General features: G+C 55.5%; 1 protein-coding gene, 1 long non-coding RNA gene and 1 pseudogene across 5 annotated transcripts; 1 reads left to right on the top strand and 2 right to left on the bottom strand.

Moving 5' to 3' along the window:
* Nucleotides 1–761: 761 nt before the first annotated feature.
* LOC140614238 (uncharacterized) lies at nucleotides 762–1,895 on the top strand. The gene is made up of 2 exons (XR_012015147.1): nucleotides 762–1,158; nucleotides 1,594–1,895. It is a non-coding gene; the product is annotated as an uncharacterized lncRNA (long non-coding RNA).
* Nucleotides 1,896–3,488: 1,593 nt separating this feature from the next.
* Nucleotides 3,489–13,272, bottom strand: XIRP1 (xin actin binding repeat containing 1). Of its 4 annotated transcripts, none has more exons than XM_072793288.1 (3): nucleotides 13,114–13,272; nucleotides 6,287–9,641; nucleotides 3,489–5,883 (listed from the first exon to the last, which is right to left on the bottom strand). In XM_072793288.1, the coding sequence occupies exons 2-3, from the start codon at nucleotides 9,635–9,637 to the stop codon at nucleotides 5,875–5,877; spliced, it is 3,360 nt and encodes a 1,119-aa protein (XP_072649389.1). In that variant the 5' UTR covers nucleotides 9,638–9,641; nucleotides 13,114–13,272; the 3' UTR covers nucleotides 3,489–5,874. The 4 variants fall into 4 exon arrangements, with proteins under 4 accessions (XP_072649389.1, XP_072649390.1, XP_072649387.1 ...); XM_072793289.1 differs by having other exon boundaries at nucleotides 6,287–9,638; nucleotides 13,114–13,270; XM_072793286.1 differs by having other exon boundaries at nucleotides 3,489–9,641.
* The window catches only part of LOC140613733 (syntaxin-6-like), a 25,512-nt pseudogene continuing 14,255 nt past the window's right edge, over nucleotides 11,919–23,175 (bottom strand).

Raw genomic sequence — 23,175 nt, 5'->3', positions numbered from 1 at the left:
AGGCAGTGCAGCTTCTGCCTTGTTAGTTGGGACATGTGCCTTTGGATCCTTGAGATGAAATGTAGGAAATCCAACTACCCTGAGACTGCCATGCCATGGGGAAGCCCAGGCCACGTGTAGAGGCTGTGCACATGTGTTCTGGCTGACATCCCAGCCAAGAGCCAGCATCAACTGCCAGACACGAGTGGATGAGCTTTCAGATGTTTCCAGACACTAGCTGTTAAATTACCTCAACCTTCAAGTCTTCCCAGCTGAGGCGAGGCCCCATACATTATGGTACAGAGACAAGCCATTTCCACTGTGTTCTGTCCAAATTCATGACCCACAGAATTAATGACTATTATAAAATGGTTGTTGTTTAAACCACTACGTTTGAGGTGATTTGCTATACAGGAATAGTAGTGAGAACACTGACAATAAGCAAATACGTGAGCAAGATAATTTCCTATCGTGAGAGGTCTTCATAAAAACCTGAAATAACATGATAACTTGTTGGAGGGCCTCTTGATGGGGGCAGGTGTGTGTGTGTGTGTGTGTGTGTGTGCAATAGGAGAGGGGAGGGATGGCTCAAGAAAGCCTTTTTGGAGAGACATTTAAACGGGATCTGAGTGATAAGGAGCCCAGCCACTGAAGATCTGAGGGAAGAGACTTCCAAGCAGAGGGTACAGCAAGTGCAAAGGCCCTGAGGCAGGAATCAGTTTTGTAAAGATTCTGTGAGAATCAAGGCATGTAACTAGGGAGATGTGTGTGAGGAAGAGAGTAGGGGCAAAAAAGTCAGTCGGGAGAGGAAGGCAGAGACAAATCATTCTGGTCTTGAAGGCAGAGAAGAGTTAGATTTCAGACTGAGTGAGCTGGGAAGCCACTGGAGGATGTTTCCAGGGGAACAACTTGATCTAGTAAACTCTCAGAAGAGCTCTGGCTGCCAGGTGAACTGCAGATTGTTAGGACGGACCGGGGAGGCGAGGAAGACCACTTGGGAGGCTGTGGCAGCGGCCCAGGAGACAGGGAATGGGCGGAGGTCCGAGGCAGCGTGGCGGCAGTGGAGGTGGGGACCGGTGGACAACTCCGGACGCAGCAGCAGCAGCAGCCACGGGCAGTGACGGAAAGGGAGGAGGCGCCCTGCCCGGCAGGTCGGCCCCGGGTGGGGCCGCGACTTGGGTGAGGCCCGGAACCCGCACCCGCCCGGACCGCGGAGGGAGGCTCCGAGCCAGGGCCGGCCAGGACGGCGCGCACCGGCGTCCAGCGTCTGCCGCGCGGAGCCGGCCCCTGGCTGCGCGCCCGCCCGGCGTCTCCGGGCAACGGCTGCAGCCGCCCGAACGCCCCCACCCCGCGGCCCGGGTGACGTCACCGTCCCCTTGGAGACGGCGGGGGGGGGGGAACGCTGCCCGCCCGCCCCGCCCGCCCCGCCCCGCCCGCGGCCCGGCCCCTCCCAGCCCCGCCCACTCCGGGCGGGAGGTGGAGCCTGGGCCCGGACGGCAGGTGCGGCGGCAGGTGCGCGGCACGCGGCGAGGCCTCACCGAGCGGCGGCTGCTCCCCTGGGTGCACGCTGCCGCCCGCGTGCTCACCACCCGTCCACCTACCTCTTCCCCCTAGGGTGCCACCTCCAGTCGTCGGGACCGGCTCCGGCGTCCCCAGGCTCACCTCCTCAGACATGCTTTCCCTTGACCACACGACCTAAAGTAACGGCCAGTCCTCTTCTCATGGCCTGACCTGGTTTTGATTCCCCTCACAGGGTCGCTCCCTTCTAAAATTATCTGCTTTAATACACTGTCTTCTCTCTTTAAACCCAAGTTCCCTGGAGTCAGGGATAAATTCCGCCTTGTCCATCTCTATCCTCAGCCTCCTAAATGGAACCTGGCATGAAGCACGTGCTCAGTAAATGTTAGTCGGATGAATTACTGAATTCACGAATCATTTCTTTCATCCGTGCGTTCATTTATTTGACATTTGCACAGTGCCTTCCAGGCACTTTTGATAAGCACCGGTGATACTTAGATGAATAAGGCAGGAACTCCACCTGGAGGTGAGAAGGATATATTAAAACTAATAGTTACCAATAATACTAAGAAATTAACGTGTTTGAGTTCCAGATGCTAGACAGAGAGCTCCAAGCACTCTGCACATAGTAATTCATCTTCACAAGAGTAGGCCCTGTAATCGTGCCCATTGTATAGATGAGAACGAGAACAGTCATGCTGTAAGCTGCTGGGCCCTTAATTGAGTGAGATCACACAGAGGGCAGAGGAGGGAGGACAAGTGGCCAGGGGCCCAGAGAGATGTTAGATATTAGCCCCCAGGGGGTAGATTTGGTATCTTAATTGCTCCCACACACCACTGTCTTCCACAGGGAACCAGCTATTTCCGGTTCAGAGACCTGCTTCCCCAGGGGAGTTCACGCATGCGAGGAGCAGGCAATGAGGGCCTGGGACATGGTATACAGAAGGCTGATTCTGGGGCTGGCACTAGGATAGGAGCTTACCTGTTCAACTGAAGCAAACTGTGGACAAGCTCCCACATAACCCTGTGGGGGGGGGGCAGGATGGAGGAGGAGATAGGCAGATGGAGGGGTATCCAGGAAATTGAGGAGCTACACTTATTGCCCTCGTTGGATTTTTGCATGTGATCTTCTCTTTGCCTAGCACATGGCTCCCCTTGATTTTCACATAACTAGGTCTTTGTCATTCAGATCTCAGGGGAGGTTTATCAGAGAGGTTTGCTTTGGTCATATCCTCTAAGGCAATCACCTGTCATTGTCACATCACCGTATTTTAACACTCTCCTGCCCTAGAGTGGAAGATTGGCCTAGTCAGGCGCATTACCCTTACCATCTGGTGTTTCCTGTTTATTCATGGTCTCTCTGTCTCCTTTTTCTAGAAGGTCAGTTCCCTGAAATCATGACCCCATACGCCCTCACCTCTGTGTCCCTGCTGCCTAGAACAGGCCTAGCATGCAGCAGGCACTCAGTGCCTTTTGAAAGAGTGTAAAGGGCCCTGCACTAAATCATTCTGGCTTTGCCGGGCAAGCTCCATCCACTCCCCTTCTCAGAAGCTCTTGCTCTGCACACAGCACCTGGCCTGAGCAGGAGAGAGGGCCCAGCCATCTTAGCCACTGGAGTTCTCCTGGGTTGAGACCCTCCCTCCTTCCCAGGCCTGACGGCTACTCTCTCACTCTGGAGTAGGATTCTGGTCAGATTTCACTCCAGGATGATGTCACAAACAACCTCCAGGCGGGGAGGCCAGAGGTTGAGGGGCAGCTGTGCATGAGTGGGCTGGGGAAGGCAGGAAAAGGGAGCAAGAAGAGCAGGGGGATGTGCAGAGCCTCTTTGTTTCCCAGCCAAGGTGGTAAAAGAAGGGGTGGCTTTTTCAGAGTTTTGCAACACTGCTATTGCCAAGAAAAGGGGGAATCTGGAGGTCGTGGGTATCTTTTCTCCCACAGTGGGAACCCAGACTCTAGAACAGACGTGCAAACTGTCACACACACACACAGACGACAGACTAAAACTTGTGTTTATTCAGACTGTATCCTTTCCATTTGGGGTGCAGAGTGTAGGGCAGTATGGGTGGAGAGGCAGCATCTTTGGCTTTAGGGACATTTGCTGATTGCCGAGGTTTTCTGTGTGACCTTTGGGCTGCCAGGATGACCCGCTGAACGATGGAGTTAGTGATGAAGGGGCTTCTAGAGCCGTCGGACCAACCTTGAACAGAGAGACTGATCCCGTGGTCCAGTTGTCCCTGTCCTCTCCAAGAATTAAGGAGCAGATGGCTGAGAACATTTTGACTCATAATAGAAAAAACAAAGCTGAGAGGGGAGGATCACTCAGGGGGCTCCTTCTTAGGGTCGACCTGTGGGCCAGGCCTGTGTGAGGAACACACGTGTCTGTACATATTCCATCCTCCAAGCAGCAACCAGCACCCGTGCTACTCCCAGGCCCATGCTACTTGGCGGAGCTCTTCCCAACCTTTCTTCCCCACCTTTTGCAACAACTGAGCCTACTGATGGAACTGAGGAGAGGGAACCTGCCTGTACGTCCAGGAAGATGCCCTTTCTTCTTGGTCCTTGCTTCATGTGCACAGGAGGATGTGCCCACCTCGGTCCCAGGGCCCTGCAGGGTGATGCTGTGGTGCCAGTGGGAGGTTGTGGGAGGCTGTGGTGGAGGCAGAGGAGCTCACTGGGCCCCCGGCTGGGAGTAGCCACAGGGGGCATGCACTGTCTCAGCTTCTGCCAGTGCACTGCTGAGCCTGGCTGGGCTGCGCAGGAACTGCCGGAGCAGGGGTGAAGCGTGGAGCTCGAGGTGGGGACCTGGGCCCTTGGTCATCTCTGCCTGCTCCGTGACCGTGGTAGAGGACAGGAGGACCGGGCTCCTGCACTGGTCCACCCCATCACACTGCTGGGTAACCGTTCCTGTGGCTTCATAGCACCGGGAACCATCTAGTCCAGTCTGCAGCTCCAGAACGTTCTTCTGCTGCCCTGTGGGCAGAGGGCTGGCTAAGGCGGGGGCAGGCTCAGGCTGCCAAGGGCACTGGGTGACTTCCTTCTTTCCAGCATTGTCCTGGAGCCCTTTCTGGTGGAGTCCAGCCTGTGCCAGGTGTGTGCTTTTCACTGAGACCTCAAAGATGCCCCTGGGGCTGGGAGCCTCTGGAAGCTTCCTTACTGCTGACTCAATGGAGATGAAGGTTGGGGAACAAGATGGATCTCTGTTGGAAGGCAAGGCTCCAGGGAGGCTTGAGTCTTCTCTCAATGTCTCTGGCCTCCTGGGGGAAGGGATGACTGAGGCTGCCTGACCCCCGGCCTCTGTGTGATTTCTGACCTTGGCCTGACTCTGGACCTCAGTCTGGCTTGCAACTTGGGTTTGGTTCTTGACTGCAGTTTGCCCTCTGACCCCCTGGCTGGAGCAGTGAGGTCTGGCTTTACTCCCATCTGTGTCGCTGCTCTTGCAGGCACTGTGGTCCTTGGACGGTCCTTGGGAATGGCCGCTGGTGTTAGTCTCAGGCTGGAGGCTGGACATGGAGCTGAGCGCCTTGTGCACAGCCTCCTCAATGTCCAGCAGCCTGGCTAGTGTCTGTTGCTTCAGCAGGGCCACCTCTGTGCTGACCTTTGTCAGCTCCCCAAAGGCCTGCACCACAGAGGCCTTGGGTTTGTGGGGGGCCGCAGAAGCCGGGCGGGCCACTCCCAGCTGGGGCACAGTTTCAAAGAGCTTCCTCAGTGCCCGCACATCCACACTGCTTGTGGCCTCCCTCTCTAGGGCTTGCACCTGGCTCAGCAGGCCCTGGAGCTCTTGCTGGCTTCCCTGCAGAATCTCCGTGTTCTCAGGGGCCCCTTGCTGGGAACCAGCTGTGGGCCTCTCTCTTGGGGGATGGGGACCCTCCTGTGGTACGGGAGGGTGGCTGCTGAGAGCTGAGAACTTGGGGGACTTAGGGCTCTGGTCATGGCATCTGGCAGCCTGGCTCTCAGTAGGTCTGGAAGCCATGGTGCTGGGGCCGCTTTGGGGGCTGGGCTGGTTCTGTTCACTGGGGCCTCCAGACAGAGACACGCATCCCTGGCCTGCGGTGGTGGGAATGTTGGCTGGCCGAAGGGTGGTTGCGTCTCTCTCACCTGGCTTGTGTTCTCCTTGCCCTGACTCTTTGCAGGAGCTGGGAGATAGAGCTGAGGGCGTGGGCAGCCTCTGAGGAGGGCAGATCTGGCTTAGGTGGGCAGGTTTGGGAGGCAGCGGAGGCTTCTTCCTTGGGGGCATTTTTGGCTCCAGTATTGGGGTCCTTGTCTGTGCTTCCCCAGGCGTCCGCTGGCTGGCAGGGCTGCCGTGGGAGGGGAGAAGCTTGGAGTCCTGCCGGATAGAGTCCTCATCAAGGCGGGCTTGGGCTGGGAAGTCAGGTCCCGTCACAGCAGCTGGGAGAAGAGGAGGAGGGGGAACAGAGGCATTACGGGAGTGCAGACTGGCACCCGCAGGCAGAGGCCCAGAGGCCAGAGGGGGGTGGGCTAAAGAGGCAACCTTCAGGGTGGTCTCTGCAGCTTGGAGCCCTCCTGGGCCATCTCTTGCCATTGCCTTCTCTGGAGGTCCTGAGGCCGTCTGTGTGCCGCCCCCAGGCTCCTCCCGCCCAGGCCCCAGAGTCCGGCCTGGGCCTTCCTGGAGTGGGCTGGGAGCCTGCACTGAGAGGGGCTCTCTTTCAGAAGGCTGGACACCCCCAGGTGGCTCAAAGGTCCTCACAGGGTGAGCAGTGTAGATGCCATCCTGAATAGTCACCCACCCCCCAGGCAGCCCTCTGGGAGGTGCTTTCTGTTCCCCACTGACCTTTCTGGGGGCTGCCGGGATCCTGGGGTTGCCTCCAGCCATAGGCCTAGTGTGGCTCTGAGCAGCCACAGTGGCCACAGCCGGTGCTGGCCGAGGTGGCTCCAGGGGTGCCGAGGTGGCTCCAGGGTTAATGCCTTGCTTGTGTTTATTCAGAACTTGCTGGTGCAGGCTTTGGGCCTCGGCGGTGGCCATCCGCAGGTCTTGCATGGCAGCCTGGAGGTCCGGGGCCCCAGGCCCCAGGGGGGTAGTAGTGGTTTCTTCGGACTTTCCCCAAGCTGCCATCCCTTTCTGCCCAGTGTGACTATCTTCTTGCTTTTTCTCCCCAGCTAGAGGCACTGGCTTTTCCATGGTCTGTGGGAGGTGGGAGGTGCCCCCCGGGCCTCTGAGATGCCCCAGCCCCATACTGGGGTCCAGGGGGGGAACATGGATGATGTTCTCAGTTGGGGGCAGCTTCGGGGCCCCCTCACTGGCTGGCACTGGACTTGGATCGGCTGGTGGCTCCCATCTCAGACTATGCAGGCCACTCAGGTCTCCCTTGTCTATGCAGCTGGCCAGCAGCTGCACGCTGCCCCTCTCAGGGGCCCTGCTGTTCGGCTGGGGTTGCAGGGAGTAGGCAGTCAGCGAGACCAGGCCCTGCTCTGTCTCCTGCATCACCAGCCCAGTCCTTGCTACTGAGGTCCCCAGGCCGCAGGCCAGCAGCTGTTGGAACTCAGAGTCTGTGTCTTCAATATTCCCGCTGCCGCCTGGAGCTGGCAGCCTCAGTGGCTTAAGGCGGAGCTGGCCCGCTGGGTCCTCCTGAACCAGCAGCCCCTGCTGGTCCACATCTGGCCGGCGCAGCACTTGGCGGACGATCCTGGGAAGCTCGCCAGACACCAGCTCCTCCTTCCGGACGCGGGGCCCCCCCTCCCCCGGGCCTGGGAGCACATACTTGGCCAGGCAGAGCTCCCCCGGGCCTCGGACCTCCATGAGGATGCCCCCGTGGTGCAAGAGGCCGGGCAGAGTGTGCAGGGTCCGCAGGGTCCCCTCAGCCCCGGTCTCCTGCCTCTCGGGCACCCTGCTGCCCGAGGGGCCTGTGGGCTGCTCTTCTGGGAGGTTGCCCCCTCGGATGCTTTCGGCTGCCAGGGAGCCCATAGGGCAATTCTCAAAGAGCCAGGTGAACTTGTGCACGGAGCCCACAGAGATGGGCTCGGGGAGGACCCTGGGCCCCTGCTCTTCCCTCTTGCCTGCCTCCAGGGCCTGGAAAACCTCCTTCTGCCGAGATACCTGACCCGAAGGGATCTCTACTCGGCTGCAGTATCGCACAGGCCCTCTTCCGCAGGGACGGCCTGAGGCCTGCAGAGGCTCAGTTTCGAAGACATGTCTGTCTGTCTGTCTTTCCCCAGCCTGGATCTGGCTAACCTGTAGGTGCTGCTCCCTGGAGCCCTCTGGCCTCTCCAGGGGTTGGGGCGCAAACATCCAGGTGCAGGACCGGGGCTTGGCCTTAGCTGTGGGCTCTGTGACCTCTGGCCCCTGCTTCTCTGCCAACTCACTCATGGGGCATGTCTCAAACAACCACCGGATGGTCTGCACGTCACCTTTAGGGAGTGCCTCAGGCTGGGAACCTGCCTGACTCTTTCCTTCTTCTTCCTGGCGTCCCTGCCGTTCCCGCTGGTGGATCACCTCCAGTGGCTGGGTCTCAAAGAGCCACCGGGCAGTGCCTACGTCTCCGGCCACCACTTCCTGCCGGGTGATGCCCCGTACCACATCCACGGTACTGGGGCTTCGGCCCAGTTGGTCCAGAGGCTGTGTCTCAAACATCCATCTGTAGCCCTGCACATCGCCTCCAACTATCTGCTCTCTGCTGACAGAGGTCAGGGCATGGAGGTGGCCTTTGCCATCCTGCATGGCATATACTGGGGACCCTACGTCCTGGGACTGCCCAGTAGAATCAGTTCCTTCTGCTCTGTTCATACTCCTATGGGCTGAAGGCTCACCCTGCCCGATGCTGTCAAGGGGAAGGGTCTCGAAAAGGTTCTTGAAGGCCTTCACGTCCCCCTTCACCCCATCCCTCTGGGCGGCACTCTGAGAGTGGGATGCTGCTGAGGAGCCATCTCTGGATAGATGCTCAGATATGAGCCCCTCATGGTCCCGGGGACCCACTCGCTGCAGGTGACCCACTTGGACCTTGTCTCTAGGTGTGTCCAGGGGCTTCGTCTCAAATAACCACAGGGTAGAACGGACATCACCAGGGACTACTTCCTCTTTGGGTGGGTGCTGTGCTTCAGACTCCTCTTCCCCCTTGAGAGTATCTAGGGCTCGGGTCTCAAACAAATGCCGCTGCTGTTGAACATCTGGACCAGGAGGGATAAGGTCTGGGGATGGCTGGAAGTCTTTCTCATCCACCAAGATCTCCCGAATGGCGTCCAACGGCTGAGTCTCAAAGATCCAGCGAGTTGCACTGACATCGGGCCGGGCCCCCTCCTCCAGGGAGATCCCCCGGATCACCCGCACCTGGCTGGGGTCCCTGTTGATAGCATCCAGAGGTTGGGTCTCAAATAGCCAGCGGGCAGACCTCACTGCATTGCTTTGGATTTCTTCCCGGCATGCAGCCTTGACCTCGTGGATGGCACCCTCTGCATCCTGGATGGCACACAGTGGCTCTGTTTGGAACAGCTTCACTGTCTTCTTCACATCGCCCTTCAGCTCCTGGATCTCCGAGCGCAGCTCCAAGGGGCTCTGCTCCTGGATGGAGGGGCGGGAGCCCAGGCGGTCCAGCGGCCGCGTCTCAAAGAGCATCCTGGTACCCTGGACATCGCCGCTGGCTTCGGGCTCCTTCACCGCCGCCTCCAGCGCCTCGGCCTGGCCAGTCAGCTCATCCAGCGGCTTTGTCTCAAACAGCTGGCGGGCTGCACGAACGTCGCCTCCGGATGGCGGAGGTCCGGCTGGCTCCTGCTCTGTGCTGTTGGCAAAGGAGCCTTCCTCAAACTTGCGGGAGGTGGCCTGGACATTGCCACCGGGCACGGGCTCCCTGGCAGGCGGCCTCTCACGGTCCCCAATGGCATCGAGCCGCCAGTTCTCAAAGATCCAGCGCATACACTGGACGTCACCCTCAGTGGGCTCCTCGGAATCCAGGACGTCAGCCAGGTCTTCAGCCACGGCCTCGGCCAGATTCTTGCGGAGCTCAGGGTGGATGTGCCTGTAGAGGCGGCGGAGCTCGCTGGCTTGTCTCTGCTGGTGGAACTTGGAGAAGGACTCCTTGGGCGGTGGCAGCGGCAGATCGTCCAGGGCTGGGGGGGGCGGGAGGGGCAGGTCCTCTGCAGCGGCCGTCGGGAGGGTCGGCATGGGGGCTGCCTGCGTCTGGGCTTTGGCCATCCTTCTGAGGAGAAGGGGCAGAGATGAGGATGGTGCTGGTAGCTGGGAGAAATGACAGGGGGCCGGGCCCGGGGGCAGAGTGGTCCTGCGGTGACCTGTGTTTAGAGACTCCCTCCCTCTCCAGACCTCACCTGGGTATCACTCTGCCACCTGCATGGTTGGTATGTGAAAAGTCTTGAACTTAGGGCATATGGAGGGAGCCATCCATTAAAGTGGGTCCTGCATCCCCAGAATTACCCGGTTGCTAGAGAGCAAGCAGCGTACAGTGTACATGCAACTCTGTCCTTTAGCCCTACAGGGGTGTCCAAACCTCCAAGAGGCAAGCTGGACATGCTCCATCCTCACCTTTGTGTACTAAAGTCAGTTTCTCCTAGTGAACCCCCCGGACGGAATCCTGCCTTATGGGGTTCCAGCACCAGGAGAGGCAGGGCCCTAAACTGGTGACGATTTCCCATGGAGGAGAAATTCCCTCTCTTAACACCAGAGGGCGAACTTGCCACTTTGCCGGGAGACCTGTCTGGCCTTTAACCTCTTGCCTCTCAACTCCTCTCCATCCCTCTGGTCAGGGGGAGCTTTAGCAGGGGCCGCAGCCTATGCCAGTAGAAGCGGCCGAGGCTCTGTGAGGGGCAGTTGTTTGCCAGCCATCTCACGGGTCTGCAGAGCCAGATTCTGAATCCCGGATGGGAGTTTTCTGTGCCATACCCCAAGATTCAGAAAGTGGGAGCCAGGGAGATCTCAAGGACCTTCTAGTCCAACCATTCACAATTAAAGACAAGGAAACCGAAGTGTAAAAGGAATCAGATCTGGGCGGGTGAGGGACAGGCTGGGCTGGCTCTAGCTCCTAGACCCTACTGGGGGCCTTGCTTGCAAGAAATACAAGGGAAGGGGGTGTGAAACTTTCTTACTGGCTGTGGTGCCCCTCTGTTCCCCAGCAGCCACCCCTCGCAGAGTGTGAGGGTGACACCCACAGGGAGGGCAGTGGACAGAGACCTTACTGCAGAGCCTGCCTTGCCCTCGCTCATGGAGAATCTTCCCCAGTATAGGCGACCAGTCCCAAACTCCTATGCTTCTCTTTCTCCCTCTTCATGTCAATCAGCTTCCATCAAGGCACTGCTTCTCCTCAGCTCCCCCACCCCTCCATGGCCTCTCACCCCTCAAGCCCTTCTCTGGTCTCTGTCCTCTCTGTGTCTTATCTGTCTTGTGACAGGTGTACTGACAGTCCCCAGAGGACAGTAGGGAAGGAATGGGAAGCATGTCCCCCCTCTCGCTGCCCCTGACCCACTGCTCTGCTCCACACTCATGCTAAATATAGCTGAGGTCCTGGCCTCGGCCCAGCAGCCCAGGGCTCAGCAGGGAGGCCCAGGCCCAGTCACTGGGACCTGGGCTCCTTCACCCAGCTCATCTCCTTCTCTGTCCTGGGCTCCCTGATCCTGCCCCCTGCCTCCTGAGCTGCTATCAGGTGCCTGGCCTGCAGGACAACCAGAGCTGGGGCCTGGTGGTGGGGGGAGGTTTAGGGACACGGGGCACAGGTGGGGGGCAGAACTTCCTCCTCTTCCACCTCAGAAGTGGGGTGAATTGAGACCTGTTTGCCACCCCCTTCCTATGTTTTATTTAAGATTTACTTATCAATATCAGAAAGAGAGTGTGTGAGAACGAGCAGGAGCAGGGGCAGAGGGAGAGAGAGAAAATCCTGCAGCAGACGCCCTGCTGAGCACAGAGCCAGACTCGGGGCTGGATCCCAGGACCCTGAGATCATTACCTGAGCGAAATCAAGAGTCAGCTCCTTAACTGACTGAGCTCCCAGGAGCCCCTGCCACCCCCCTTCTGAGATAGCCATCCAGTCTGCACACCAGACACCAGAGCCCTGAAGAGGGAAAACTAAAACCTGTAGCCCAAGTCTCCTCACATGCTCTGGGGGGTTCTTTTCCTCTCTGGGCTCTGAGAGGAACAAAGTTAAACCATGCCTCCCTGTCCTGTCACAACCATGTGGCCCGAGCAGATGGCATGTGTAGGCCACAGCTCCACCCAACCCACTGACCCCAGGAATCTCCACAATCCCTGCTATCGTCACAAAGTATTAGAATCATGGAGCCCCGGGAAAGTTGGAACTATACACCCTCAGAGGTCAAGGAACCTAACCCCCTCCTTGTTTAGACAGGGGAACTAAGACCCAGAGACAGGAAAGGAGCTGTTCCAGGGCACTCTGTAAGGTAGTAGCAAGACCCAAAGGTTTTCTGACGCCTGGCCCTCCCGCCCTTGCCCCTGCCTGGCCTGAAACTCCTTAGGGCTTCAGTTTCTAAAGGGCAAGGACAGAGATGGGGTGTGGGCGGAATTGGAACTGGGACAACCAGACTTAGGGTCAGGCTTGAACCCCAAGAAGTGTGCCAGAACTTGGCCTCTGAGGGCTGAGCCGGCCTCTCAGGGTGACCCCAGGTCTGCTTCTCCTCCTCCACAGGTCTCTACATCTGGGAAGGCTCAGACCTGGTCTCCTACCTTGGGGCTCCAGATTTGCCCCAAGAGCTTTCTTACTGGGCAAGACTGTGGCCTGGGGCAAAGTCTGCCTTCTACTCCAGGCCTTCGGCCATGATAGGTGGGGAGCTGGGCTCAGGCCAGCCCTGGGGAGATATTCCTAGTGCCAGATATGCCAAGACTTTCGCTTGTAACAGCTGGGCATGGGGTTTGTCCTAGCAATGCCAAGTTGGGCCTACACCCTAACCTCTAGCCCCATTCCCTCCCACCTCTCTTGTGTTCCTCTTTCTTTCTTTCTTTCTTTCTTTCTTTCTTTCTTTCTTTCTTTCTTTCTTTCTTTCTTTCTTTCTTTCTTTCTTTCTTTCTTTCTTTCTTTCTTTCTTTCTTTCTTTCTTTCTTTCTTTCTTTTTCTCTCTTTTTTAAAAGATTTTATTTAATTATTCATGAGAGACATACGGAGAGAGGCAGAGACACAGGCAGAGGGAGAAGCAGGCTCTCTGTGGGGAGCCCAATGTGGGACTCAATCCCAGGGCCCAGGAATCACAACAAGGCAGACACTCAACCTTTGAGCCACTCAGGTCCCCTGTGTCCCTCTTTCTTCTGGGGATTGGGCCTGCCTAGGGCTTCCCTGAGAGGATGCCCTGAAGCCTGAAGAGATCTGTACCTGAATTTTAAAAATGGCAATCCCAGGCCACCTACTCTTGAAAGCCTTTCTGAATGATGCCAGACTGGTCAGAACCTGTCTCTTCTGTGGGACTCAGGCCTGTGGCAGCCACTCTGAAAGCTCCCATGGAGCTCATGCTAAGGCTCCTTTAACTTTTTTAACTTACTCACGGGATCTTGGTATCAGGGACCCCTCTACTCACCTACATCCAGTTGCGACCCCCTTCCTCCACCCAGAGCTGATCTGCTACACACCACCCTGAGAGGCATCCACATTGCCCATGGGGGGATCCCAGCCCACAGAGCCAGCCTGCCCTGGAAAGACAAAAGGGCGGGCTACTCACCTGGAGGTCCCACTTGGCGGAGGGGTGCTCTTTATCTGTGGCAGGTGTGATTTAATGGTCTGTCTTTCCTCTTGGACTTCTTGTGCAGGGTTTGTCTTGCTCTGCTGGCCTCGTTAGACGCCTTCTTGCTGCCCTGGCTCGGGTCTCTGTCGTCTGCCAGCCCTAGCAGCTGCCTTTATCTTGCTGGCGAGGGGGTGGGCCAGGTGGGGGCAGGGGGGCGGGAGGCTAAGTTCAGAGTATGAAGTGGCTTAGTTATTTTTAGGGCTTGTGGAAGTTCCCCTTCCATCCCAGGGAATCAGTTACATGTCCTTTCTGCTGTGAGGGGAAGAGGAGTGGGGACAGCTTCATTCAAGTCTCATCTGGGGATTGGGGTCAGTGACTCAGCCATGGTGTGGGGTGTAGGTGTCCCAGACTATTTTGAGGGAGTGAATCAAGATCTGACACCTGGATACCCTACCCCCTTATCCTACCCCCCCACCCACCACTCTGGACTGGCCTCTGACTATTCCCGATATGTATATCCACTGTGCCAGGAGACTGGAGGCCCCCAGAGGGCAGGCCTGGGCCCTCTCCTCTGCTCCTGGCCTGGACAAGGGTAAGCCCAGCTCTCCTCCCCCATCCCCTCTCTTGTCCTTCCTGTTCATGTACCATAGCACTGGTCTATGTAGTCCAGAGTACAACTGGAGTGCGGGAAAGACATCTGAATTTCTAGGCCTCAGCTCTTCATCGACTTATCAAAGAATTCCACAGAATGGTCCTGTGGTTTTCATGGCAGATTATCTGGGTTCTTGTTTACTTTTGGACTCTCCTCTCTGACTCAGGGCCCAGACCTTCTGGGAATGGAGGGGAAGGGAGGAGTGGCCTGCCACAAGCTGACTGTGGGGTTATTTCTGATCCTGGAGTCATCAGCATCCCAGTCACAGACGACTGCGGGGGGTCATGCCTCCCCCTTTTTGGCTTCCCTGAACCCAAGGTGCTTAGCAGAGTCCAGAGATCCTGGCACCCTGACCAGGAAGGGTGAGGGGCATCAGGGAGCATCCAGTGCGCTCATGAAGGAGGCGTTTCACCCAGGCTCTGGGTCCAAGGCCATACAGGTGCATTCTGTTACCTGGCACAACAGGGTCTTCTTCTGACAGCCTGGCAGTGATACCAGGCACTGCCCACTTTTTCCACTGAGTCAGCATGAGTCATGCTGCACTAACGTGGGGCCAGAGAGAGGGGCATCTGGGGACCCCTTCTCCTGCATCCATTCTCTCTTTTGGCTTCCCTTGTGCTTTTCCACCTGCCTGCCTGCTCCCCAGACTTTTCCTGATCATCTGGTTTGTTCTTAGCCAGTACCACTGTCCTTTTCAATACAGATGACTATATTTACTATAATAAATTCATTCATTGAAACTGAGTTCCTCTCGGGCATCTGGGTGGCTCAGTGTTTTCAGTGTCTGCCTTTGGCTCAGGTAGTGCTCCTGGGGTCCTGGGATCAAGTCCTACACCAGATTCCCGTGCATGGAGGCTGCTTCTCCCTTTGCCTGTGTTTCTGCCTCTCTCTTTGTCTCTCGTGAATAAATGAATAAAATCTTTATTTATTTTTTATTATTTTTATTATTTTTATGAATAAAATCTTTAAAAAAAATTCACACCAGCCACCTTTTGAGTGCTCCATAGAGACGTGCCTAGTAACTACCATGCTGGACACATTCTTGTGGAAAGTTCTGTTGCACTGCTACTGCTATCAACACCAAAAATCTCACAACAAAGGTTATTTCCCTCTCTGCCTTGGCTGTCAGGTAGCTCTGAGCTGCATTCATAGTCTAGCCAGCAGGCTTTGCAGGCTGTATCCTGTGCAATGAGGGTGACCAACTGCTGCCTGTCTCTGAGGGGTTCCCAGAATAAAGGACTTTCAGTTTTAAAGCTGGAAAACTCAAAGAAAACCAGAATAAGTTAGTCATCCTATGTGTAATGATCCAACAGTGCCACATCACGAGAATGTCGATTACGAGACATGATTTATCAGAGTATTTTTTTTTAAAGATTTTAATTTATTTGAGAGACAGAGATCATGAGCAAGGTGAGGGGCAGAAGGAGAGGGAGAGGGAGAAGCAAACTCCCCACTGAGTGTGGAGCCAGATCCCAGGACCCCAAGATCTTGACCTGAGCTCAAGGCAGACACTTAATGAACTGTACCACCCAGGCGCCCCATCAGAGTATCTTTGGTGGAGACATTGCACATCTCTTTTTTTCAGCTCCCTTGAAGCATCTTGGGAATGAGGCTGGGAATACATAAATCCGCCGAGGTTGAATGGCTGTGCTGATTAATCAATCTTTGTCCAAAGGCAGAAGGGCCTTGGGGGAGGGGTGGTGGTTTCCAGGGCCGCCAGTCTCTCCTTCTGGAACCCACACCTCCTCCGTCTTGAGGGCGCCTTCCTCTGTCAGCTCCTCCCTCCAAGTGGGGCTCCGCCAAAGTTGGGGATTGGTCAGAAGTTCCTAGTCTCCCTGCAGAGCTGGCACGCGATGGCAGAGCTCAGAGTCAGTAGCTGGAGGCAGATTCACCGGAAGTTTCAGGAGAGACACAGGGTCTAGGGATGATTATGGGCCAGTCTGCCTGAGTGTGAATCCCACCTGTGACACTCACTAGCTGTGTGACCTTGGCAAGTCCTTACCCCTCTATTCTTCAAATTTCCTTATCTAAAATGGGCGTAATAATTGTGCATGCCTCAAAGGGTTGCTGTGAAGAACATACCTCTCTCTCTCTCTCTCTCTCTCTCAATCTCTCTCACACACACACACACACACACACACACACACACGGTGAATTTAGAGCTGTGCCTGGCACACTAGAAGCTCAATAAATGACTAAGCTCTTTAAGTTTTTCCTGGATTCCTGCCACCCCCAGCTTCTCCAGGTCCCAGATCCCAGTCTGTCCTCTTGGTCTGAAAGCAAGTGCCCTTCAAGGCTCTGGCTGGCAGTCCTGACTTCCCTCTAGCTGGGAAGCAGACATAGGTGCCAAGGGACAGCTCTGAGAGCCAGACTGGGTCTGTCCCAGGCCTGCAGGAGACAGATCTGCTCTGCCTCTTGATAAAACCATCTGAACCCAGAATAGGGATTTTCTACTCTGGGGTCAGCTCTGAGGGTGGGCACTCTGGAGGGCAGAGCCTCCTCCCTCCTGCCAGAGGAATGTGGCTACCACGTGAGAGGCAGCAGAGCGGGTTCTGAGAGCATGGGATCTGGTGTCAGTCTGCTGGGATCAGATCACCAGCCTGTCTCTATTTGTATGACCTCTGAAGGTCTTTCAGTTCTCTGCTCCCTAGCGACCTAGCTTGGGATCCTCCAAGAGTTGACCCCCAAGAGGAGCATTTGGGAGCAAGTGACTTAACTGGGAGGGAGGAAGGTAATGAGGCGGGTATAGAAGTGAACTGGGGGCAGGAGGAAGGCAGGTTACTCCTGTGGACAAGCTGAGGCCTGATCCCACCGGGGGGCCTCTGGGAGCTGGTGCAGATACATGTGTCACCAGGACAAGGAGCCTGGGCTACTCCTCCAGCCATCCTCACCCCGGCTGCTTGAGGGATGATCTGGGAAGCCCCAGCTCTCCTATACTTCCGGCCTGCCCCTCAGACAAGAGACACAAGGGTTTGAGGTGGGAAGCTGTGACAGAGACTGTCCACTGAAGTGGAGTGAAGAGGGTATGGGGGAGAGGTGCAGGGACCAGTCTGTGTGTGTCCATTTTACAGGCGAGGAAATGAAGGCTCTGAGAAGTGACAGGCTCAGCAAGGACCAGAGGTCAGGTTTCCTGCCCCCAGGGGTCAGGGTGGTCTGGCCCCTGGGAATGCTCTGTGAGGACGGATGTGATGGCAATGAGACAGACCTGGGTCTCACACGGCCACCACCAAGATGCCCAGCCCTGCCTGATAGAATAGCTGAAGCCTGAAGGTGGCTGCCCCTTAATCCCTGGGCTTGGAGAACTGTTGTTGGTCCTGCATAGATTCTGGGGACCCCAGAACACCTGTGGCCAGGGAGGGGAGCAGTTGGCAGCCTCCTGAGACGGGGCCCTGCCCTTTGACCCTGTTAGCATACTGCTGGAGAATTTCCCCTCCCCCTTTCCTTCCCCAGTCCTTACTGATCCCTCACTGGGAGCCACACCCTATGCTGGCTGATTCCCAGGACGCGGCAGCCTGTAAAGCCTGCCCCGGGAGCCCATAGTTCAGTAGGAGATGGACCTGGTGAGGACAGAGGTACCCGCTTGGTGCTGAGGCTCCCTGGGGCAGGAGAAGCAAACTCCAAGTCGGGGCACTCGGGGTGATTTCAAGGAGGAGGTAGCCTGTGATCTGAGTCCTCCAAAGGAAGAGGTACTTGATGACAGGAGATGATGGGCATCAGGAACTGAACTGTGTCCCCCTCAAATTCATATGTTGAAGCCTTAACTCCCAGACCTCAGAATGTAACTGTATTTGGAGAGAGGGCCTTTAAAGTAATAATTAAGGTAAAATGAGGCTAAAAGGGTAGGGTCCTAACCCAACTGGACTGATGTCCCTTATAAGAAGAGAAAGAGATGCTGGAAATGGGTGTGCAAAGAGGAAAGGCCACGTGAGGACACAGGGAGAGAAACCTCAGGAGGAACCAAACTGGCCAGCATCTTGATTGGACTTCTAACCTTCAGAACAGTGAGAAAATTAATTTCTGGGATGCCTGGGTGGCTCCGTGGTTGAGCATCTGCCTTTGGCTCAGGGCGTCATCCCAGGGTCCTGGGATTGAGTCCTGCGTTGGGCTTCCTGTGGGAGCCTGCTTCTCCCTCTGCCTGTGTCTCTGCCTCTCTGTGTGTGTCTCATGAATAAATAAATAAAATCTAAAAAAAAAAGAATGATGGTCCCCCTAGATTCCTGCTCCCTGGTGATTCATCAAACACTACTTAGGCACTGCTGGGAAGGGATTTTGCATGTGCGATTAAAGTCCCGAGTCAGCTGATTTTACAATAAAGAGATTATCTGGGTGGGCCTGACCCAATCAGGGAAGGCTCTTTGAAGTGGAGAGCTTTCTTCTGCGGGTGGCAGGAGAGGACGTCGCTGAGACTGCAGGCCTGGGGGGATTTGGCACACCTTCCCTGACTTGAAGATAGAGGGAGCACGTGAGCAGCAATGTGGTGCCTTAAGGAACAGAGAGGCTCCAGGGGGACAGCAAGGAAATGGGGACCTGTGTCTTAACAATGGCAGGAACTGGATTCCGGCAGCATCTTGCATGAACTTGGAAGAGGAGTTTTCTTCAGGGTCCAGATGAGGCTCAGCCTCATTCCAGTCTGATTCCTTGAGCAGAGCCCAGAGCCCCACCCTGCCATGCCAGACTTCTGGATTAGCTGCAGAACTGTGACCAATAAAGTTTGTGGTACTTTGCCTCACAGGAATAGAAACCTCACAGAGTGGAACCCGGAGCAGCGGAGGGCGGGCGGGAGGCCACGCCTGCCCACTTGCAACGGGCAGCCAGCCAGCCTGGAGCTCGGCCTAAGCAGTCTCCCCTGTGCGGCGGGCTGGGGTCTCAGGCAGCTATGTGCGGCACCCTCAGGTCACCAGAGAGCCTCAGAGCATCTCAGACTCCAGAAATCCTGGTTAGGGGCAGTCAGACAAGGAAGAGCCCAGTCTTTCATCCTCCTATTTCACACATGGGGAGCCAGAGGCTTGAGCAGAGCCGGGACCCTGTGGAGTAGTGAAGGAGCTGGTTTAGGAGGCCCTCCCCTGAAGCCCCAGCTCCTCACTTGCCAGCTCACATCTTGGACAGGTCGTATCAGCTCTCCAAGCCTCTGTTTCCCTGTCTGGACAGTAGGGGTGGGCTAAGAGGGAAGGGCTTCTGGGCAGAGGGAAGAGAGTGGGCATCGATGCAGGTGGGGATGGGGTGACACATGCTGTGTGACTTGAGTGCATGGGGAGTGGTCTTGCACAGTGGGCATGGGGCCAAGTTGTGAGTGCCAGGCAAAGAGTTTGGGCCCCATTCCGAAGGGTTTATTTCAGGAGCAGTCTGGGTCATAGGAGACAGGTGATGAGAGCAGGTCCCAGCAGCCTAAGTCCCAAGTGATGAAGATTGGTGGTGGCAGAGAGGAGGGATGGAAGGGCTGAGGGCCTGAGTCTGCGGGGTTCTCAGGAGGTAGAACAGACGAAACGTGAAAGAGCTTACAGGACAGGATCCCTGGGTGGCGCAGCGGTTTGGCGCCTGCCTTTGGCCCAGGGCGTGATCCTGGAGACCCGGGATCGAGTCCTGCATCGGGCTCCCGGTGCATGGAGCCTGCTTCTCCCTCTGCCTATGTCTCTGCCTCTCTCTCTCTCTCTGTATGACTATCATAAATAAATAAAAATTAAAAAAAAAAGAAAAAAAAAAGAAAGAGCTTACAGGTGCCTGAGTGCCTGCTGAGCTGTCTGAGGTGGCAGACTGTCCAGTGTACTTGACTGTGAGGAGGGGCGGTCCCCAGCTGTCCCTGAGGCAGCAAGGGGGGTTAGGCGGAGGGCAGGGGGGCTGGCAGATGGGGTGACAGGCTGACTTTGAACAAGATGAGGGTAAGGTGGCAGAGCCAGTCTTCAGGGTCCAGATAATGGTATTTGGACCTCTGGACCTCTGGACAGGGGACAGACACCGGGCAGCCTTTTGTGGGCAAGGGGGGTGCAGCAGCCAGGAGAGGCGCTCTCCCAGAGCTCTGCCAGGAAGGGCAGGCTCAGGGACAGACGGGGGAGATGGTGGACTGCAGCAGAGTAGCAGAAGGAAGTAGCAGCCAGGGAGACAGGAGAAAACCACAAGAGGATTTGGTCTGGGAAGATGCCAAGGGAGGAATGCACTTCAAGGAGGGAAGGGGGCGTCCCTGTTCAGTGCCCCATAGAGCAAGAGAAGGAGCAAGAAGGGGCTGCCAGATTCACCAAGGACACCCTTGGAGACTTGGCCCAAAAGCCACCTCCAGGCTGCAGAGGGCTGTGGAGGGCGAGGGGTGAACATGTTGGAGGCACCCAGGAGAGATGCTCCTGGTATGTAACTCTTCTGGTCCTCACAATTCTCGGTGGTCAAGTGGAAACCAATATAGGCGTCAGGGTTGTTGTCAAAAACTAAATAAAGGTCAGGAAAGCACCTCTGGCAAGAGAGATGCAGAGCTCCAAAGGCAGGTGGGCAAGTGGAAGGTTGGAAATAGCTGGCATGACCCCTAGTGCCCAGCAGGTGGCAGCACGTCCTCGAGTGACACTTCACCTCTACAGACCCGAGACTGCATTTAATTAATTTAATTTAATTTATTATTTTTAAAAACGACTTTATTTATTTATTCATAAGAGACACAGAGAAGCAGAGACATAGGCAGAGGGAGAAGCAGGCTCCCTGCGGGGATCCTGATGCAGGACTCGATCCCAGGACTCAGGATCACAACCTGAGCTGAAGGCAGATGCTCAAGCACTGAGCCACCCAGGTGGCTACAAGACTACATCTTATCATCTCATTTATTTATTCTGCAAGATGCTTTGCACTGCTACTATGTGCTGGGCTCTAGTCTAAGCACTGGAGATTTTATATATAGATCTCTCTCTCTCTCTCTCTCTCTCTCTTTCTAGCTATATATATCCGCACGGAGCCTACATTTTGGTTAGAAGCAGATAGAACACGCAAGTGAATTATCATCATAACTGCCAATTCACCCTCTAGACTTCAAAGTTTTATCTTCTTTCAGTTACAGGGGAACCTTTCTAGAAAATTCCATACATCCCTTCCCCCTTGAGCCAAACAAGACTTTGTTCATGGGACAGACTGAATGCATTTTCCAAAGATGGCCACTCCAGTATGTCCTATTCCATCCCATGTCCCTTATAATGCAACTCTGACACTCCTTCAGTTGGTAGAAAGGAGTCTATATTTCATCCTCTTGCATCCAGGCAGAGTTGGGACTAGTGGAAGGGCACTTTATGACTTCTGAGGTTGGGCCATAGAAGGCAACACAGCTTCCACCTGCTTCTCTGGGGACATTGGAACCCAGTCGCTACACTGTGTGGAAGCCCAAGCAGCTTATAGAGAGATTACATGGAGACGAGCTGAGGCCCCAGCCCACGGCACTGGCTGAGTTTCTAGCCAACAGCCAGCATCAATTGCCAGCCACAAGAGCAAGCCATCTTACAAGTGGGTATTCCAGTCCCCAGGCGAGTTGTTCCAGCTGACGCTTTGCTTAGCAGAGAGGAACTATCTCGGATTGCAGAACTGTGGACAAAATGATTGGTATTGTTTTTTTTTTTAAGGTTTTATTTATTTATTTATGAGAGACACAGAGAGAGGCAGAGACATAGGCAGAGAGAGAAGCAAGCTCCTCAGGGAGCCAGATGTGGGACTTGATCCCGGGACCCCGGGATCACGACCTGAGCCAAAGGCAGATGCTCAACCACTGAGCCACCCAGGTGCCCCATGATTGTAACTGTTTAAGCCACTTAAAATTTGAGGAAGTTCGTCATGCAGGAATAGATACAATTCATGAAATTAATAGTTATGAGAGCCTCTCCGTCGGGCTCTTTGCTAGGAGCTGGGGATACAGGGTAAACAGGACAGGCTCTGTCTGTGCTGTCATGGCATTTACTGTCCAGCTGGGAAAACAGAGTGTGATCAAAGCACTATAATTCTGGGAAAAATTAGAGAGGGAGACAGACCACGAGAGACTCCTAACTCTGGGAAACAAAGGGTTTCAGAAGGGGAGGTGGGCGGGGGATGGGGTAACTGGGTGACAGGCACTAGGAGGGCACTTGATGGGATGAGCACTGGGTGTTATACTATATGTTGGCAAATTGAATTTAAATTAAGAAAAAGTAAAATAAATAAATGAATAAAAAAGCACTATAATTCACTGGCTGAATTTGAAGCACGACAAGGTTCCCTGGCTCCAGGCACCTCACCTTTCCACCTTACCTCCAAGTATGGAAATATCTTATCTCCAGTGTGGCTGGACTGTGAGCATCCGCAGTCACACCACCTCCAGAGCCCCTGCTGCAGCCCAGGCCACCCTTTCCTACCTTTCATTCCCAGCAAGGCTTCCCATTGCGCTGGGGATGAGATCAAAGTCCGCCAGGGCTCCCAGGGCTCTGAGCGAAGCGGCCCCATCTGTGTCCCTAACCCTGCGTCACAGCACCCTCTCCTTCACTCCCTGTCCTGTCCTCAGATGCACAAAGCTCTCTCCCACTTGAGGATCTTAGCACCTGTTGTTCTCTCTGCCGAGCTGCTGGGGACACATCAGCCTCCTCCCCTCCCCTAACATTTGCACCAGCAGCATGAATACAAATGGACTCTGGCCTCACCCGTCTTTTCCTCCTGTCCTTGTTCTGTTCCGCACTGTGAGGGGACCATGTATATGTGAGGATGCCCCAGGCTGCAGGTCCATGTGGAATCCATAAACTCCCCTCCCCATGGCCACTCCCAGGCCTTGAGAGGTGGGCCCTGGTAGAGCAAGCCTGTTGTCAGGTGGATGGATCTAGAAAGGAGACTAGGATGTCTGAATAGAAAATACTAGGGTCCCAGGTAGAGAGAGACCTCTTCAAAGTCCTTGCCCAGGGGGGCTGCCTGGAGCCCAATGGGAACTCCAAAGAGAGAATATTTGTTGGAGTAAACTTCTAGTCCAGTGGCTAAATGGGAATTCTCAGGAGTGAGCTGGGAGGTCCATCTACCATGTCAGTAATAGGGGGATGGGGTTTGGGAAGGGGTCCTCAAAGAACCTTCAAAACACCCCATGATAGAAAGATCCAGCCTTGAACATCTGCCAAGCTCAGGAATCAATGCTTTAGGAAAGTACCAGTCCTGTGATCTCTCTCCTGCCCTTTCCCTCTCTCCCTGCCCTGTCCCCTGAACTTGGACTCTGGAAGGTAAGAACACAACAGGCAAGCTGGGCAGGCGGGAGAGGTGAACAAGGTGGGATGATGGGAAGCTGCCCTGGTTCAGCTTGGAAACTCGGTAGGGAAGGAGGGTATAGCCAGTTACCTCACTCTTTCCCCTCCGGACGTGGTTCCCTTTACCCCTTACCCATCCACTGTAGCTCCAGACTCAGGGTGTAGGAAGGAGAGGGAGGAGAGACACAGGGCAGG

This window comes from Canis lupus, chromosome 22 (genome assembly GCF_048164855.1).
Source record: "Canis lupus baileyi chromosome 22, mCanLup2.hap1, whole genome shotgun sequence".
Lineage (NCBI taxonomy): Eukaryota > Metazoa > Chordata > Mammalia > Carnivora > Canidae > Canis > Canis lupus.
Note: the sequence above shows the minus strand (reverse complement) of the source record. Positions and strands in the feature narration are given on the sequence as shown.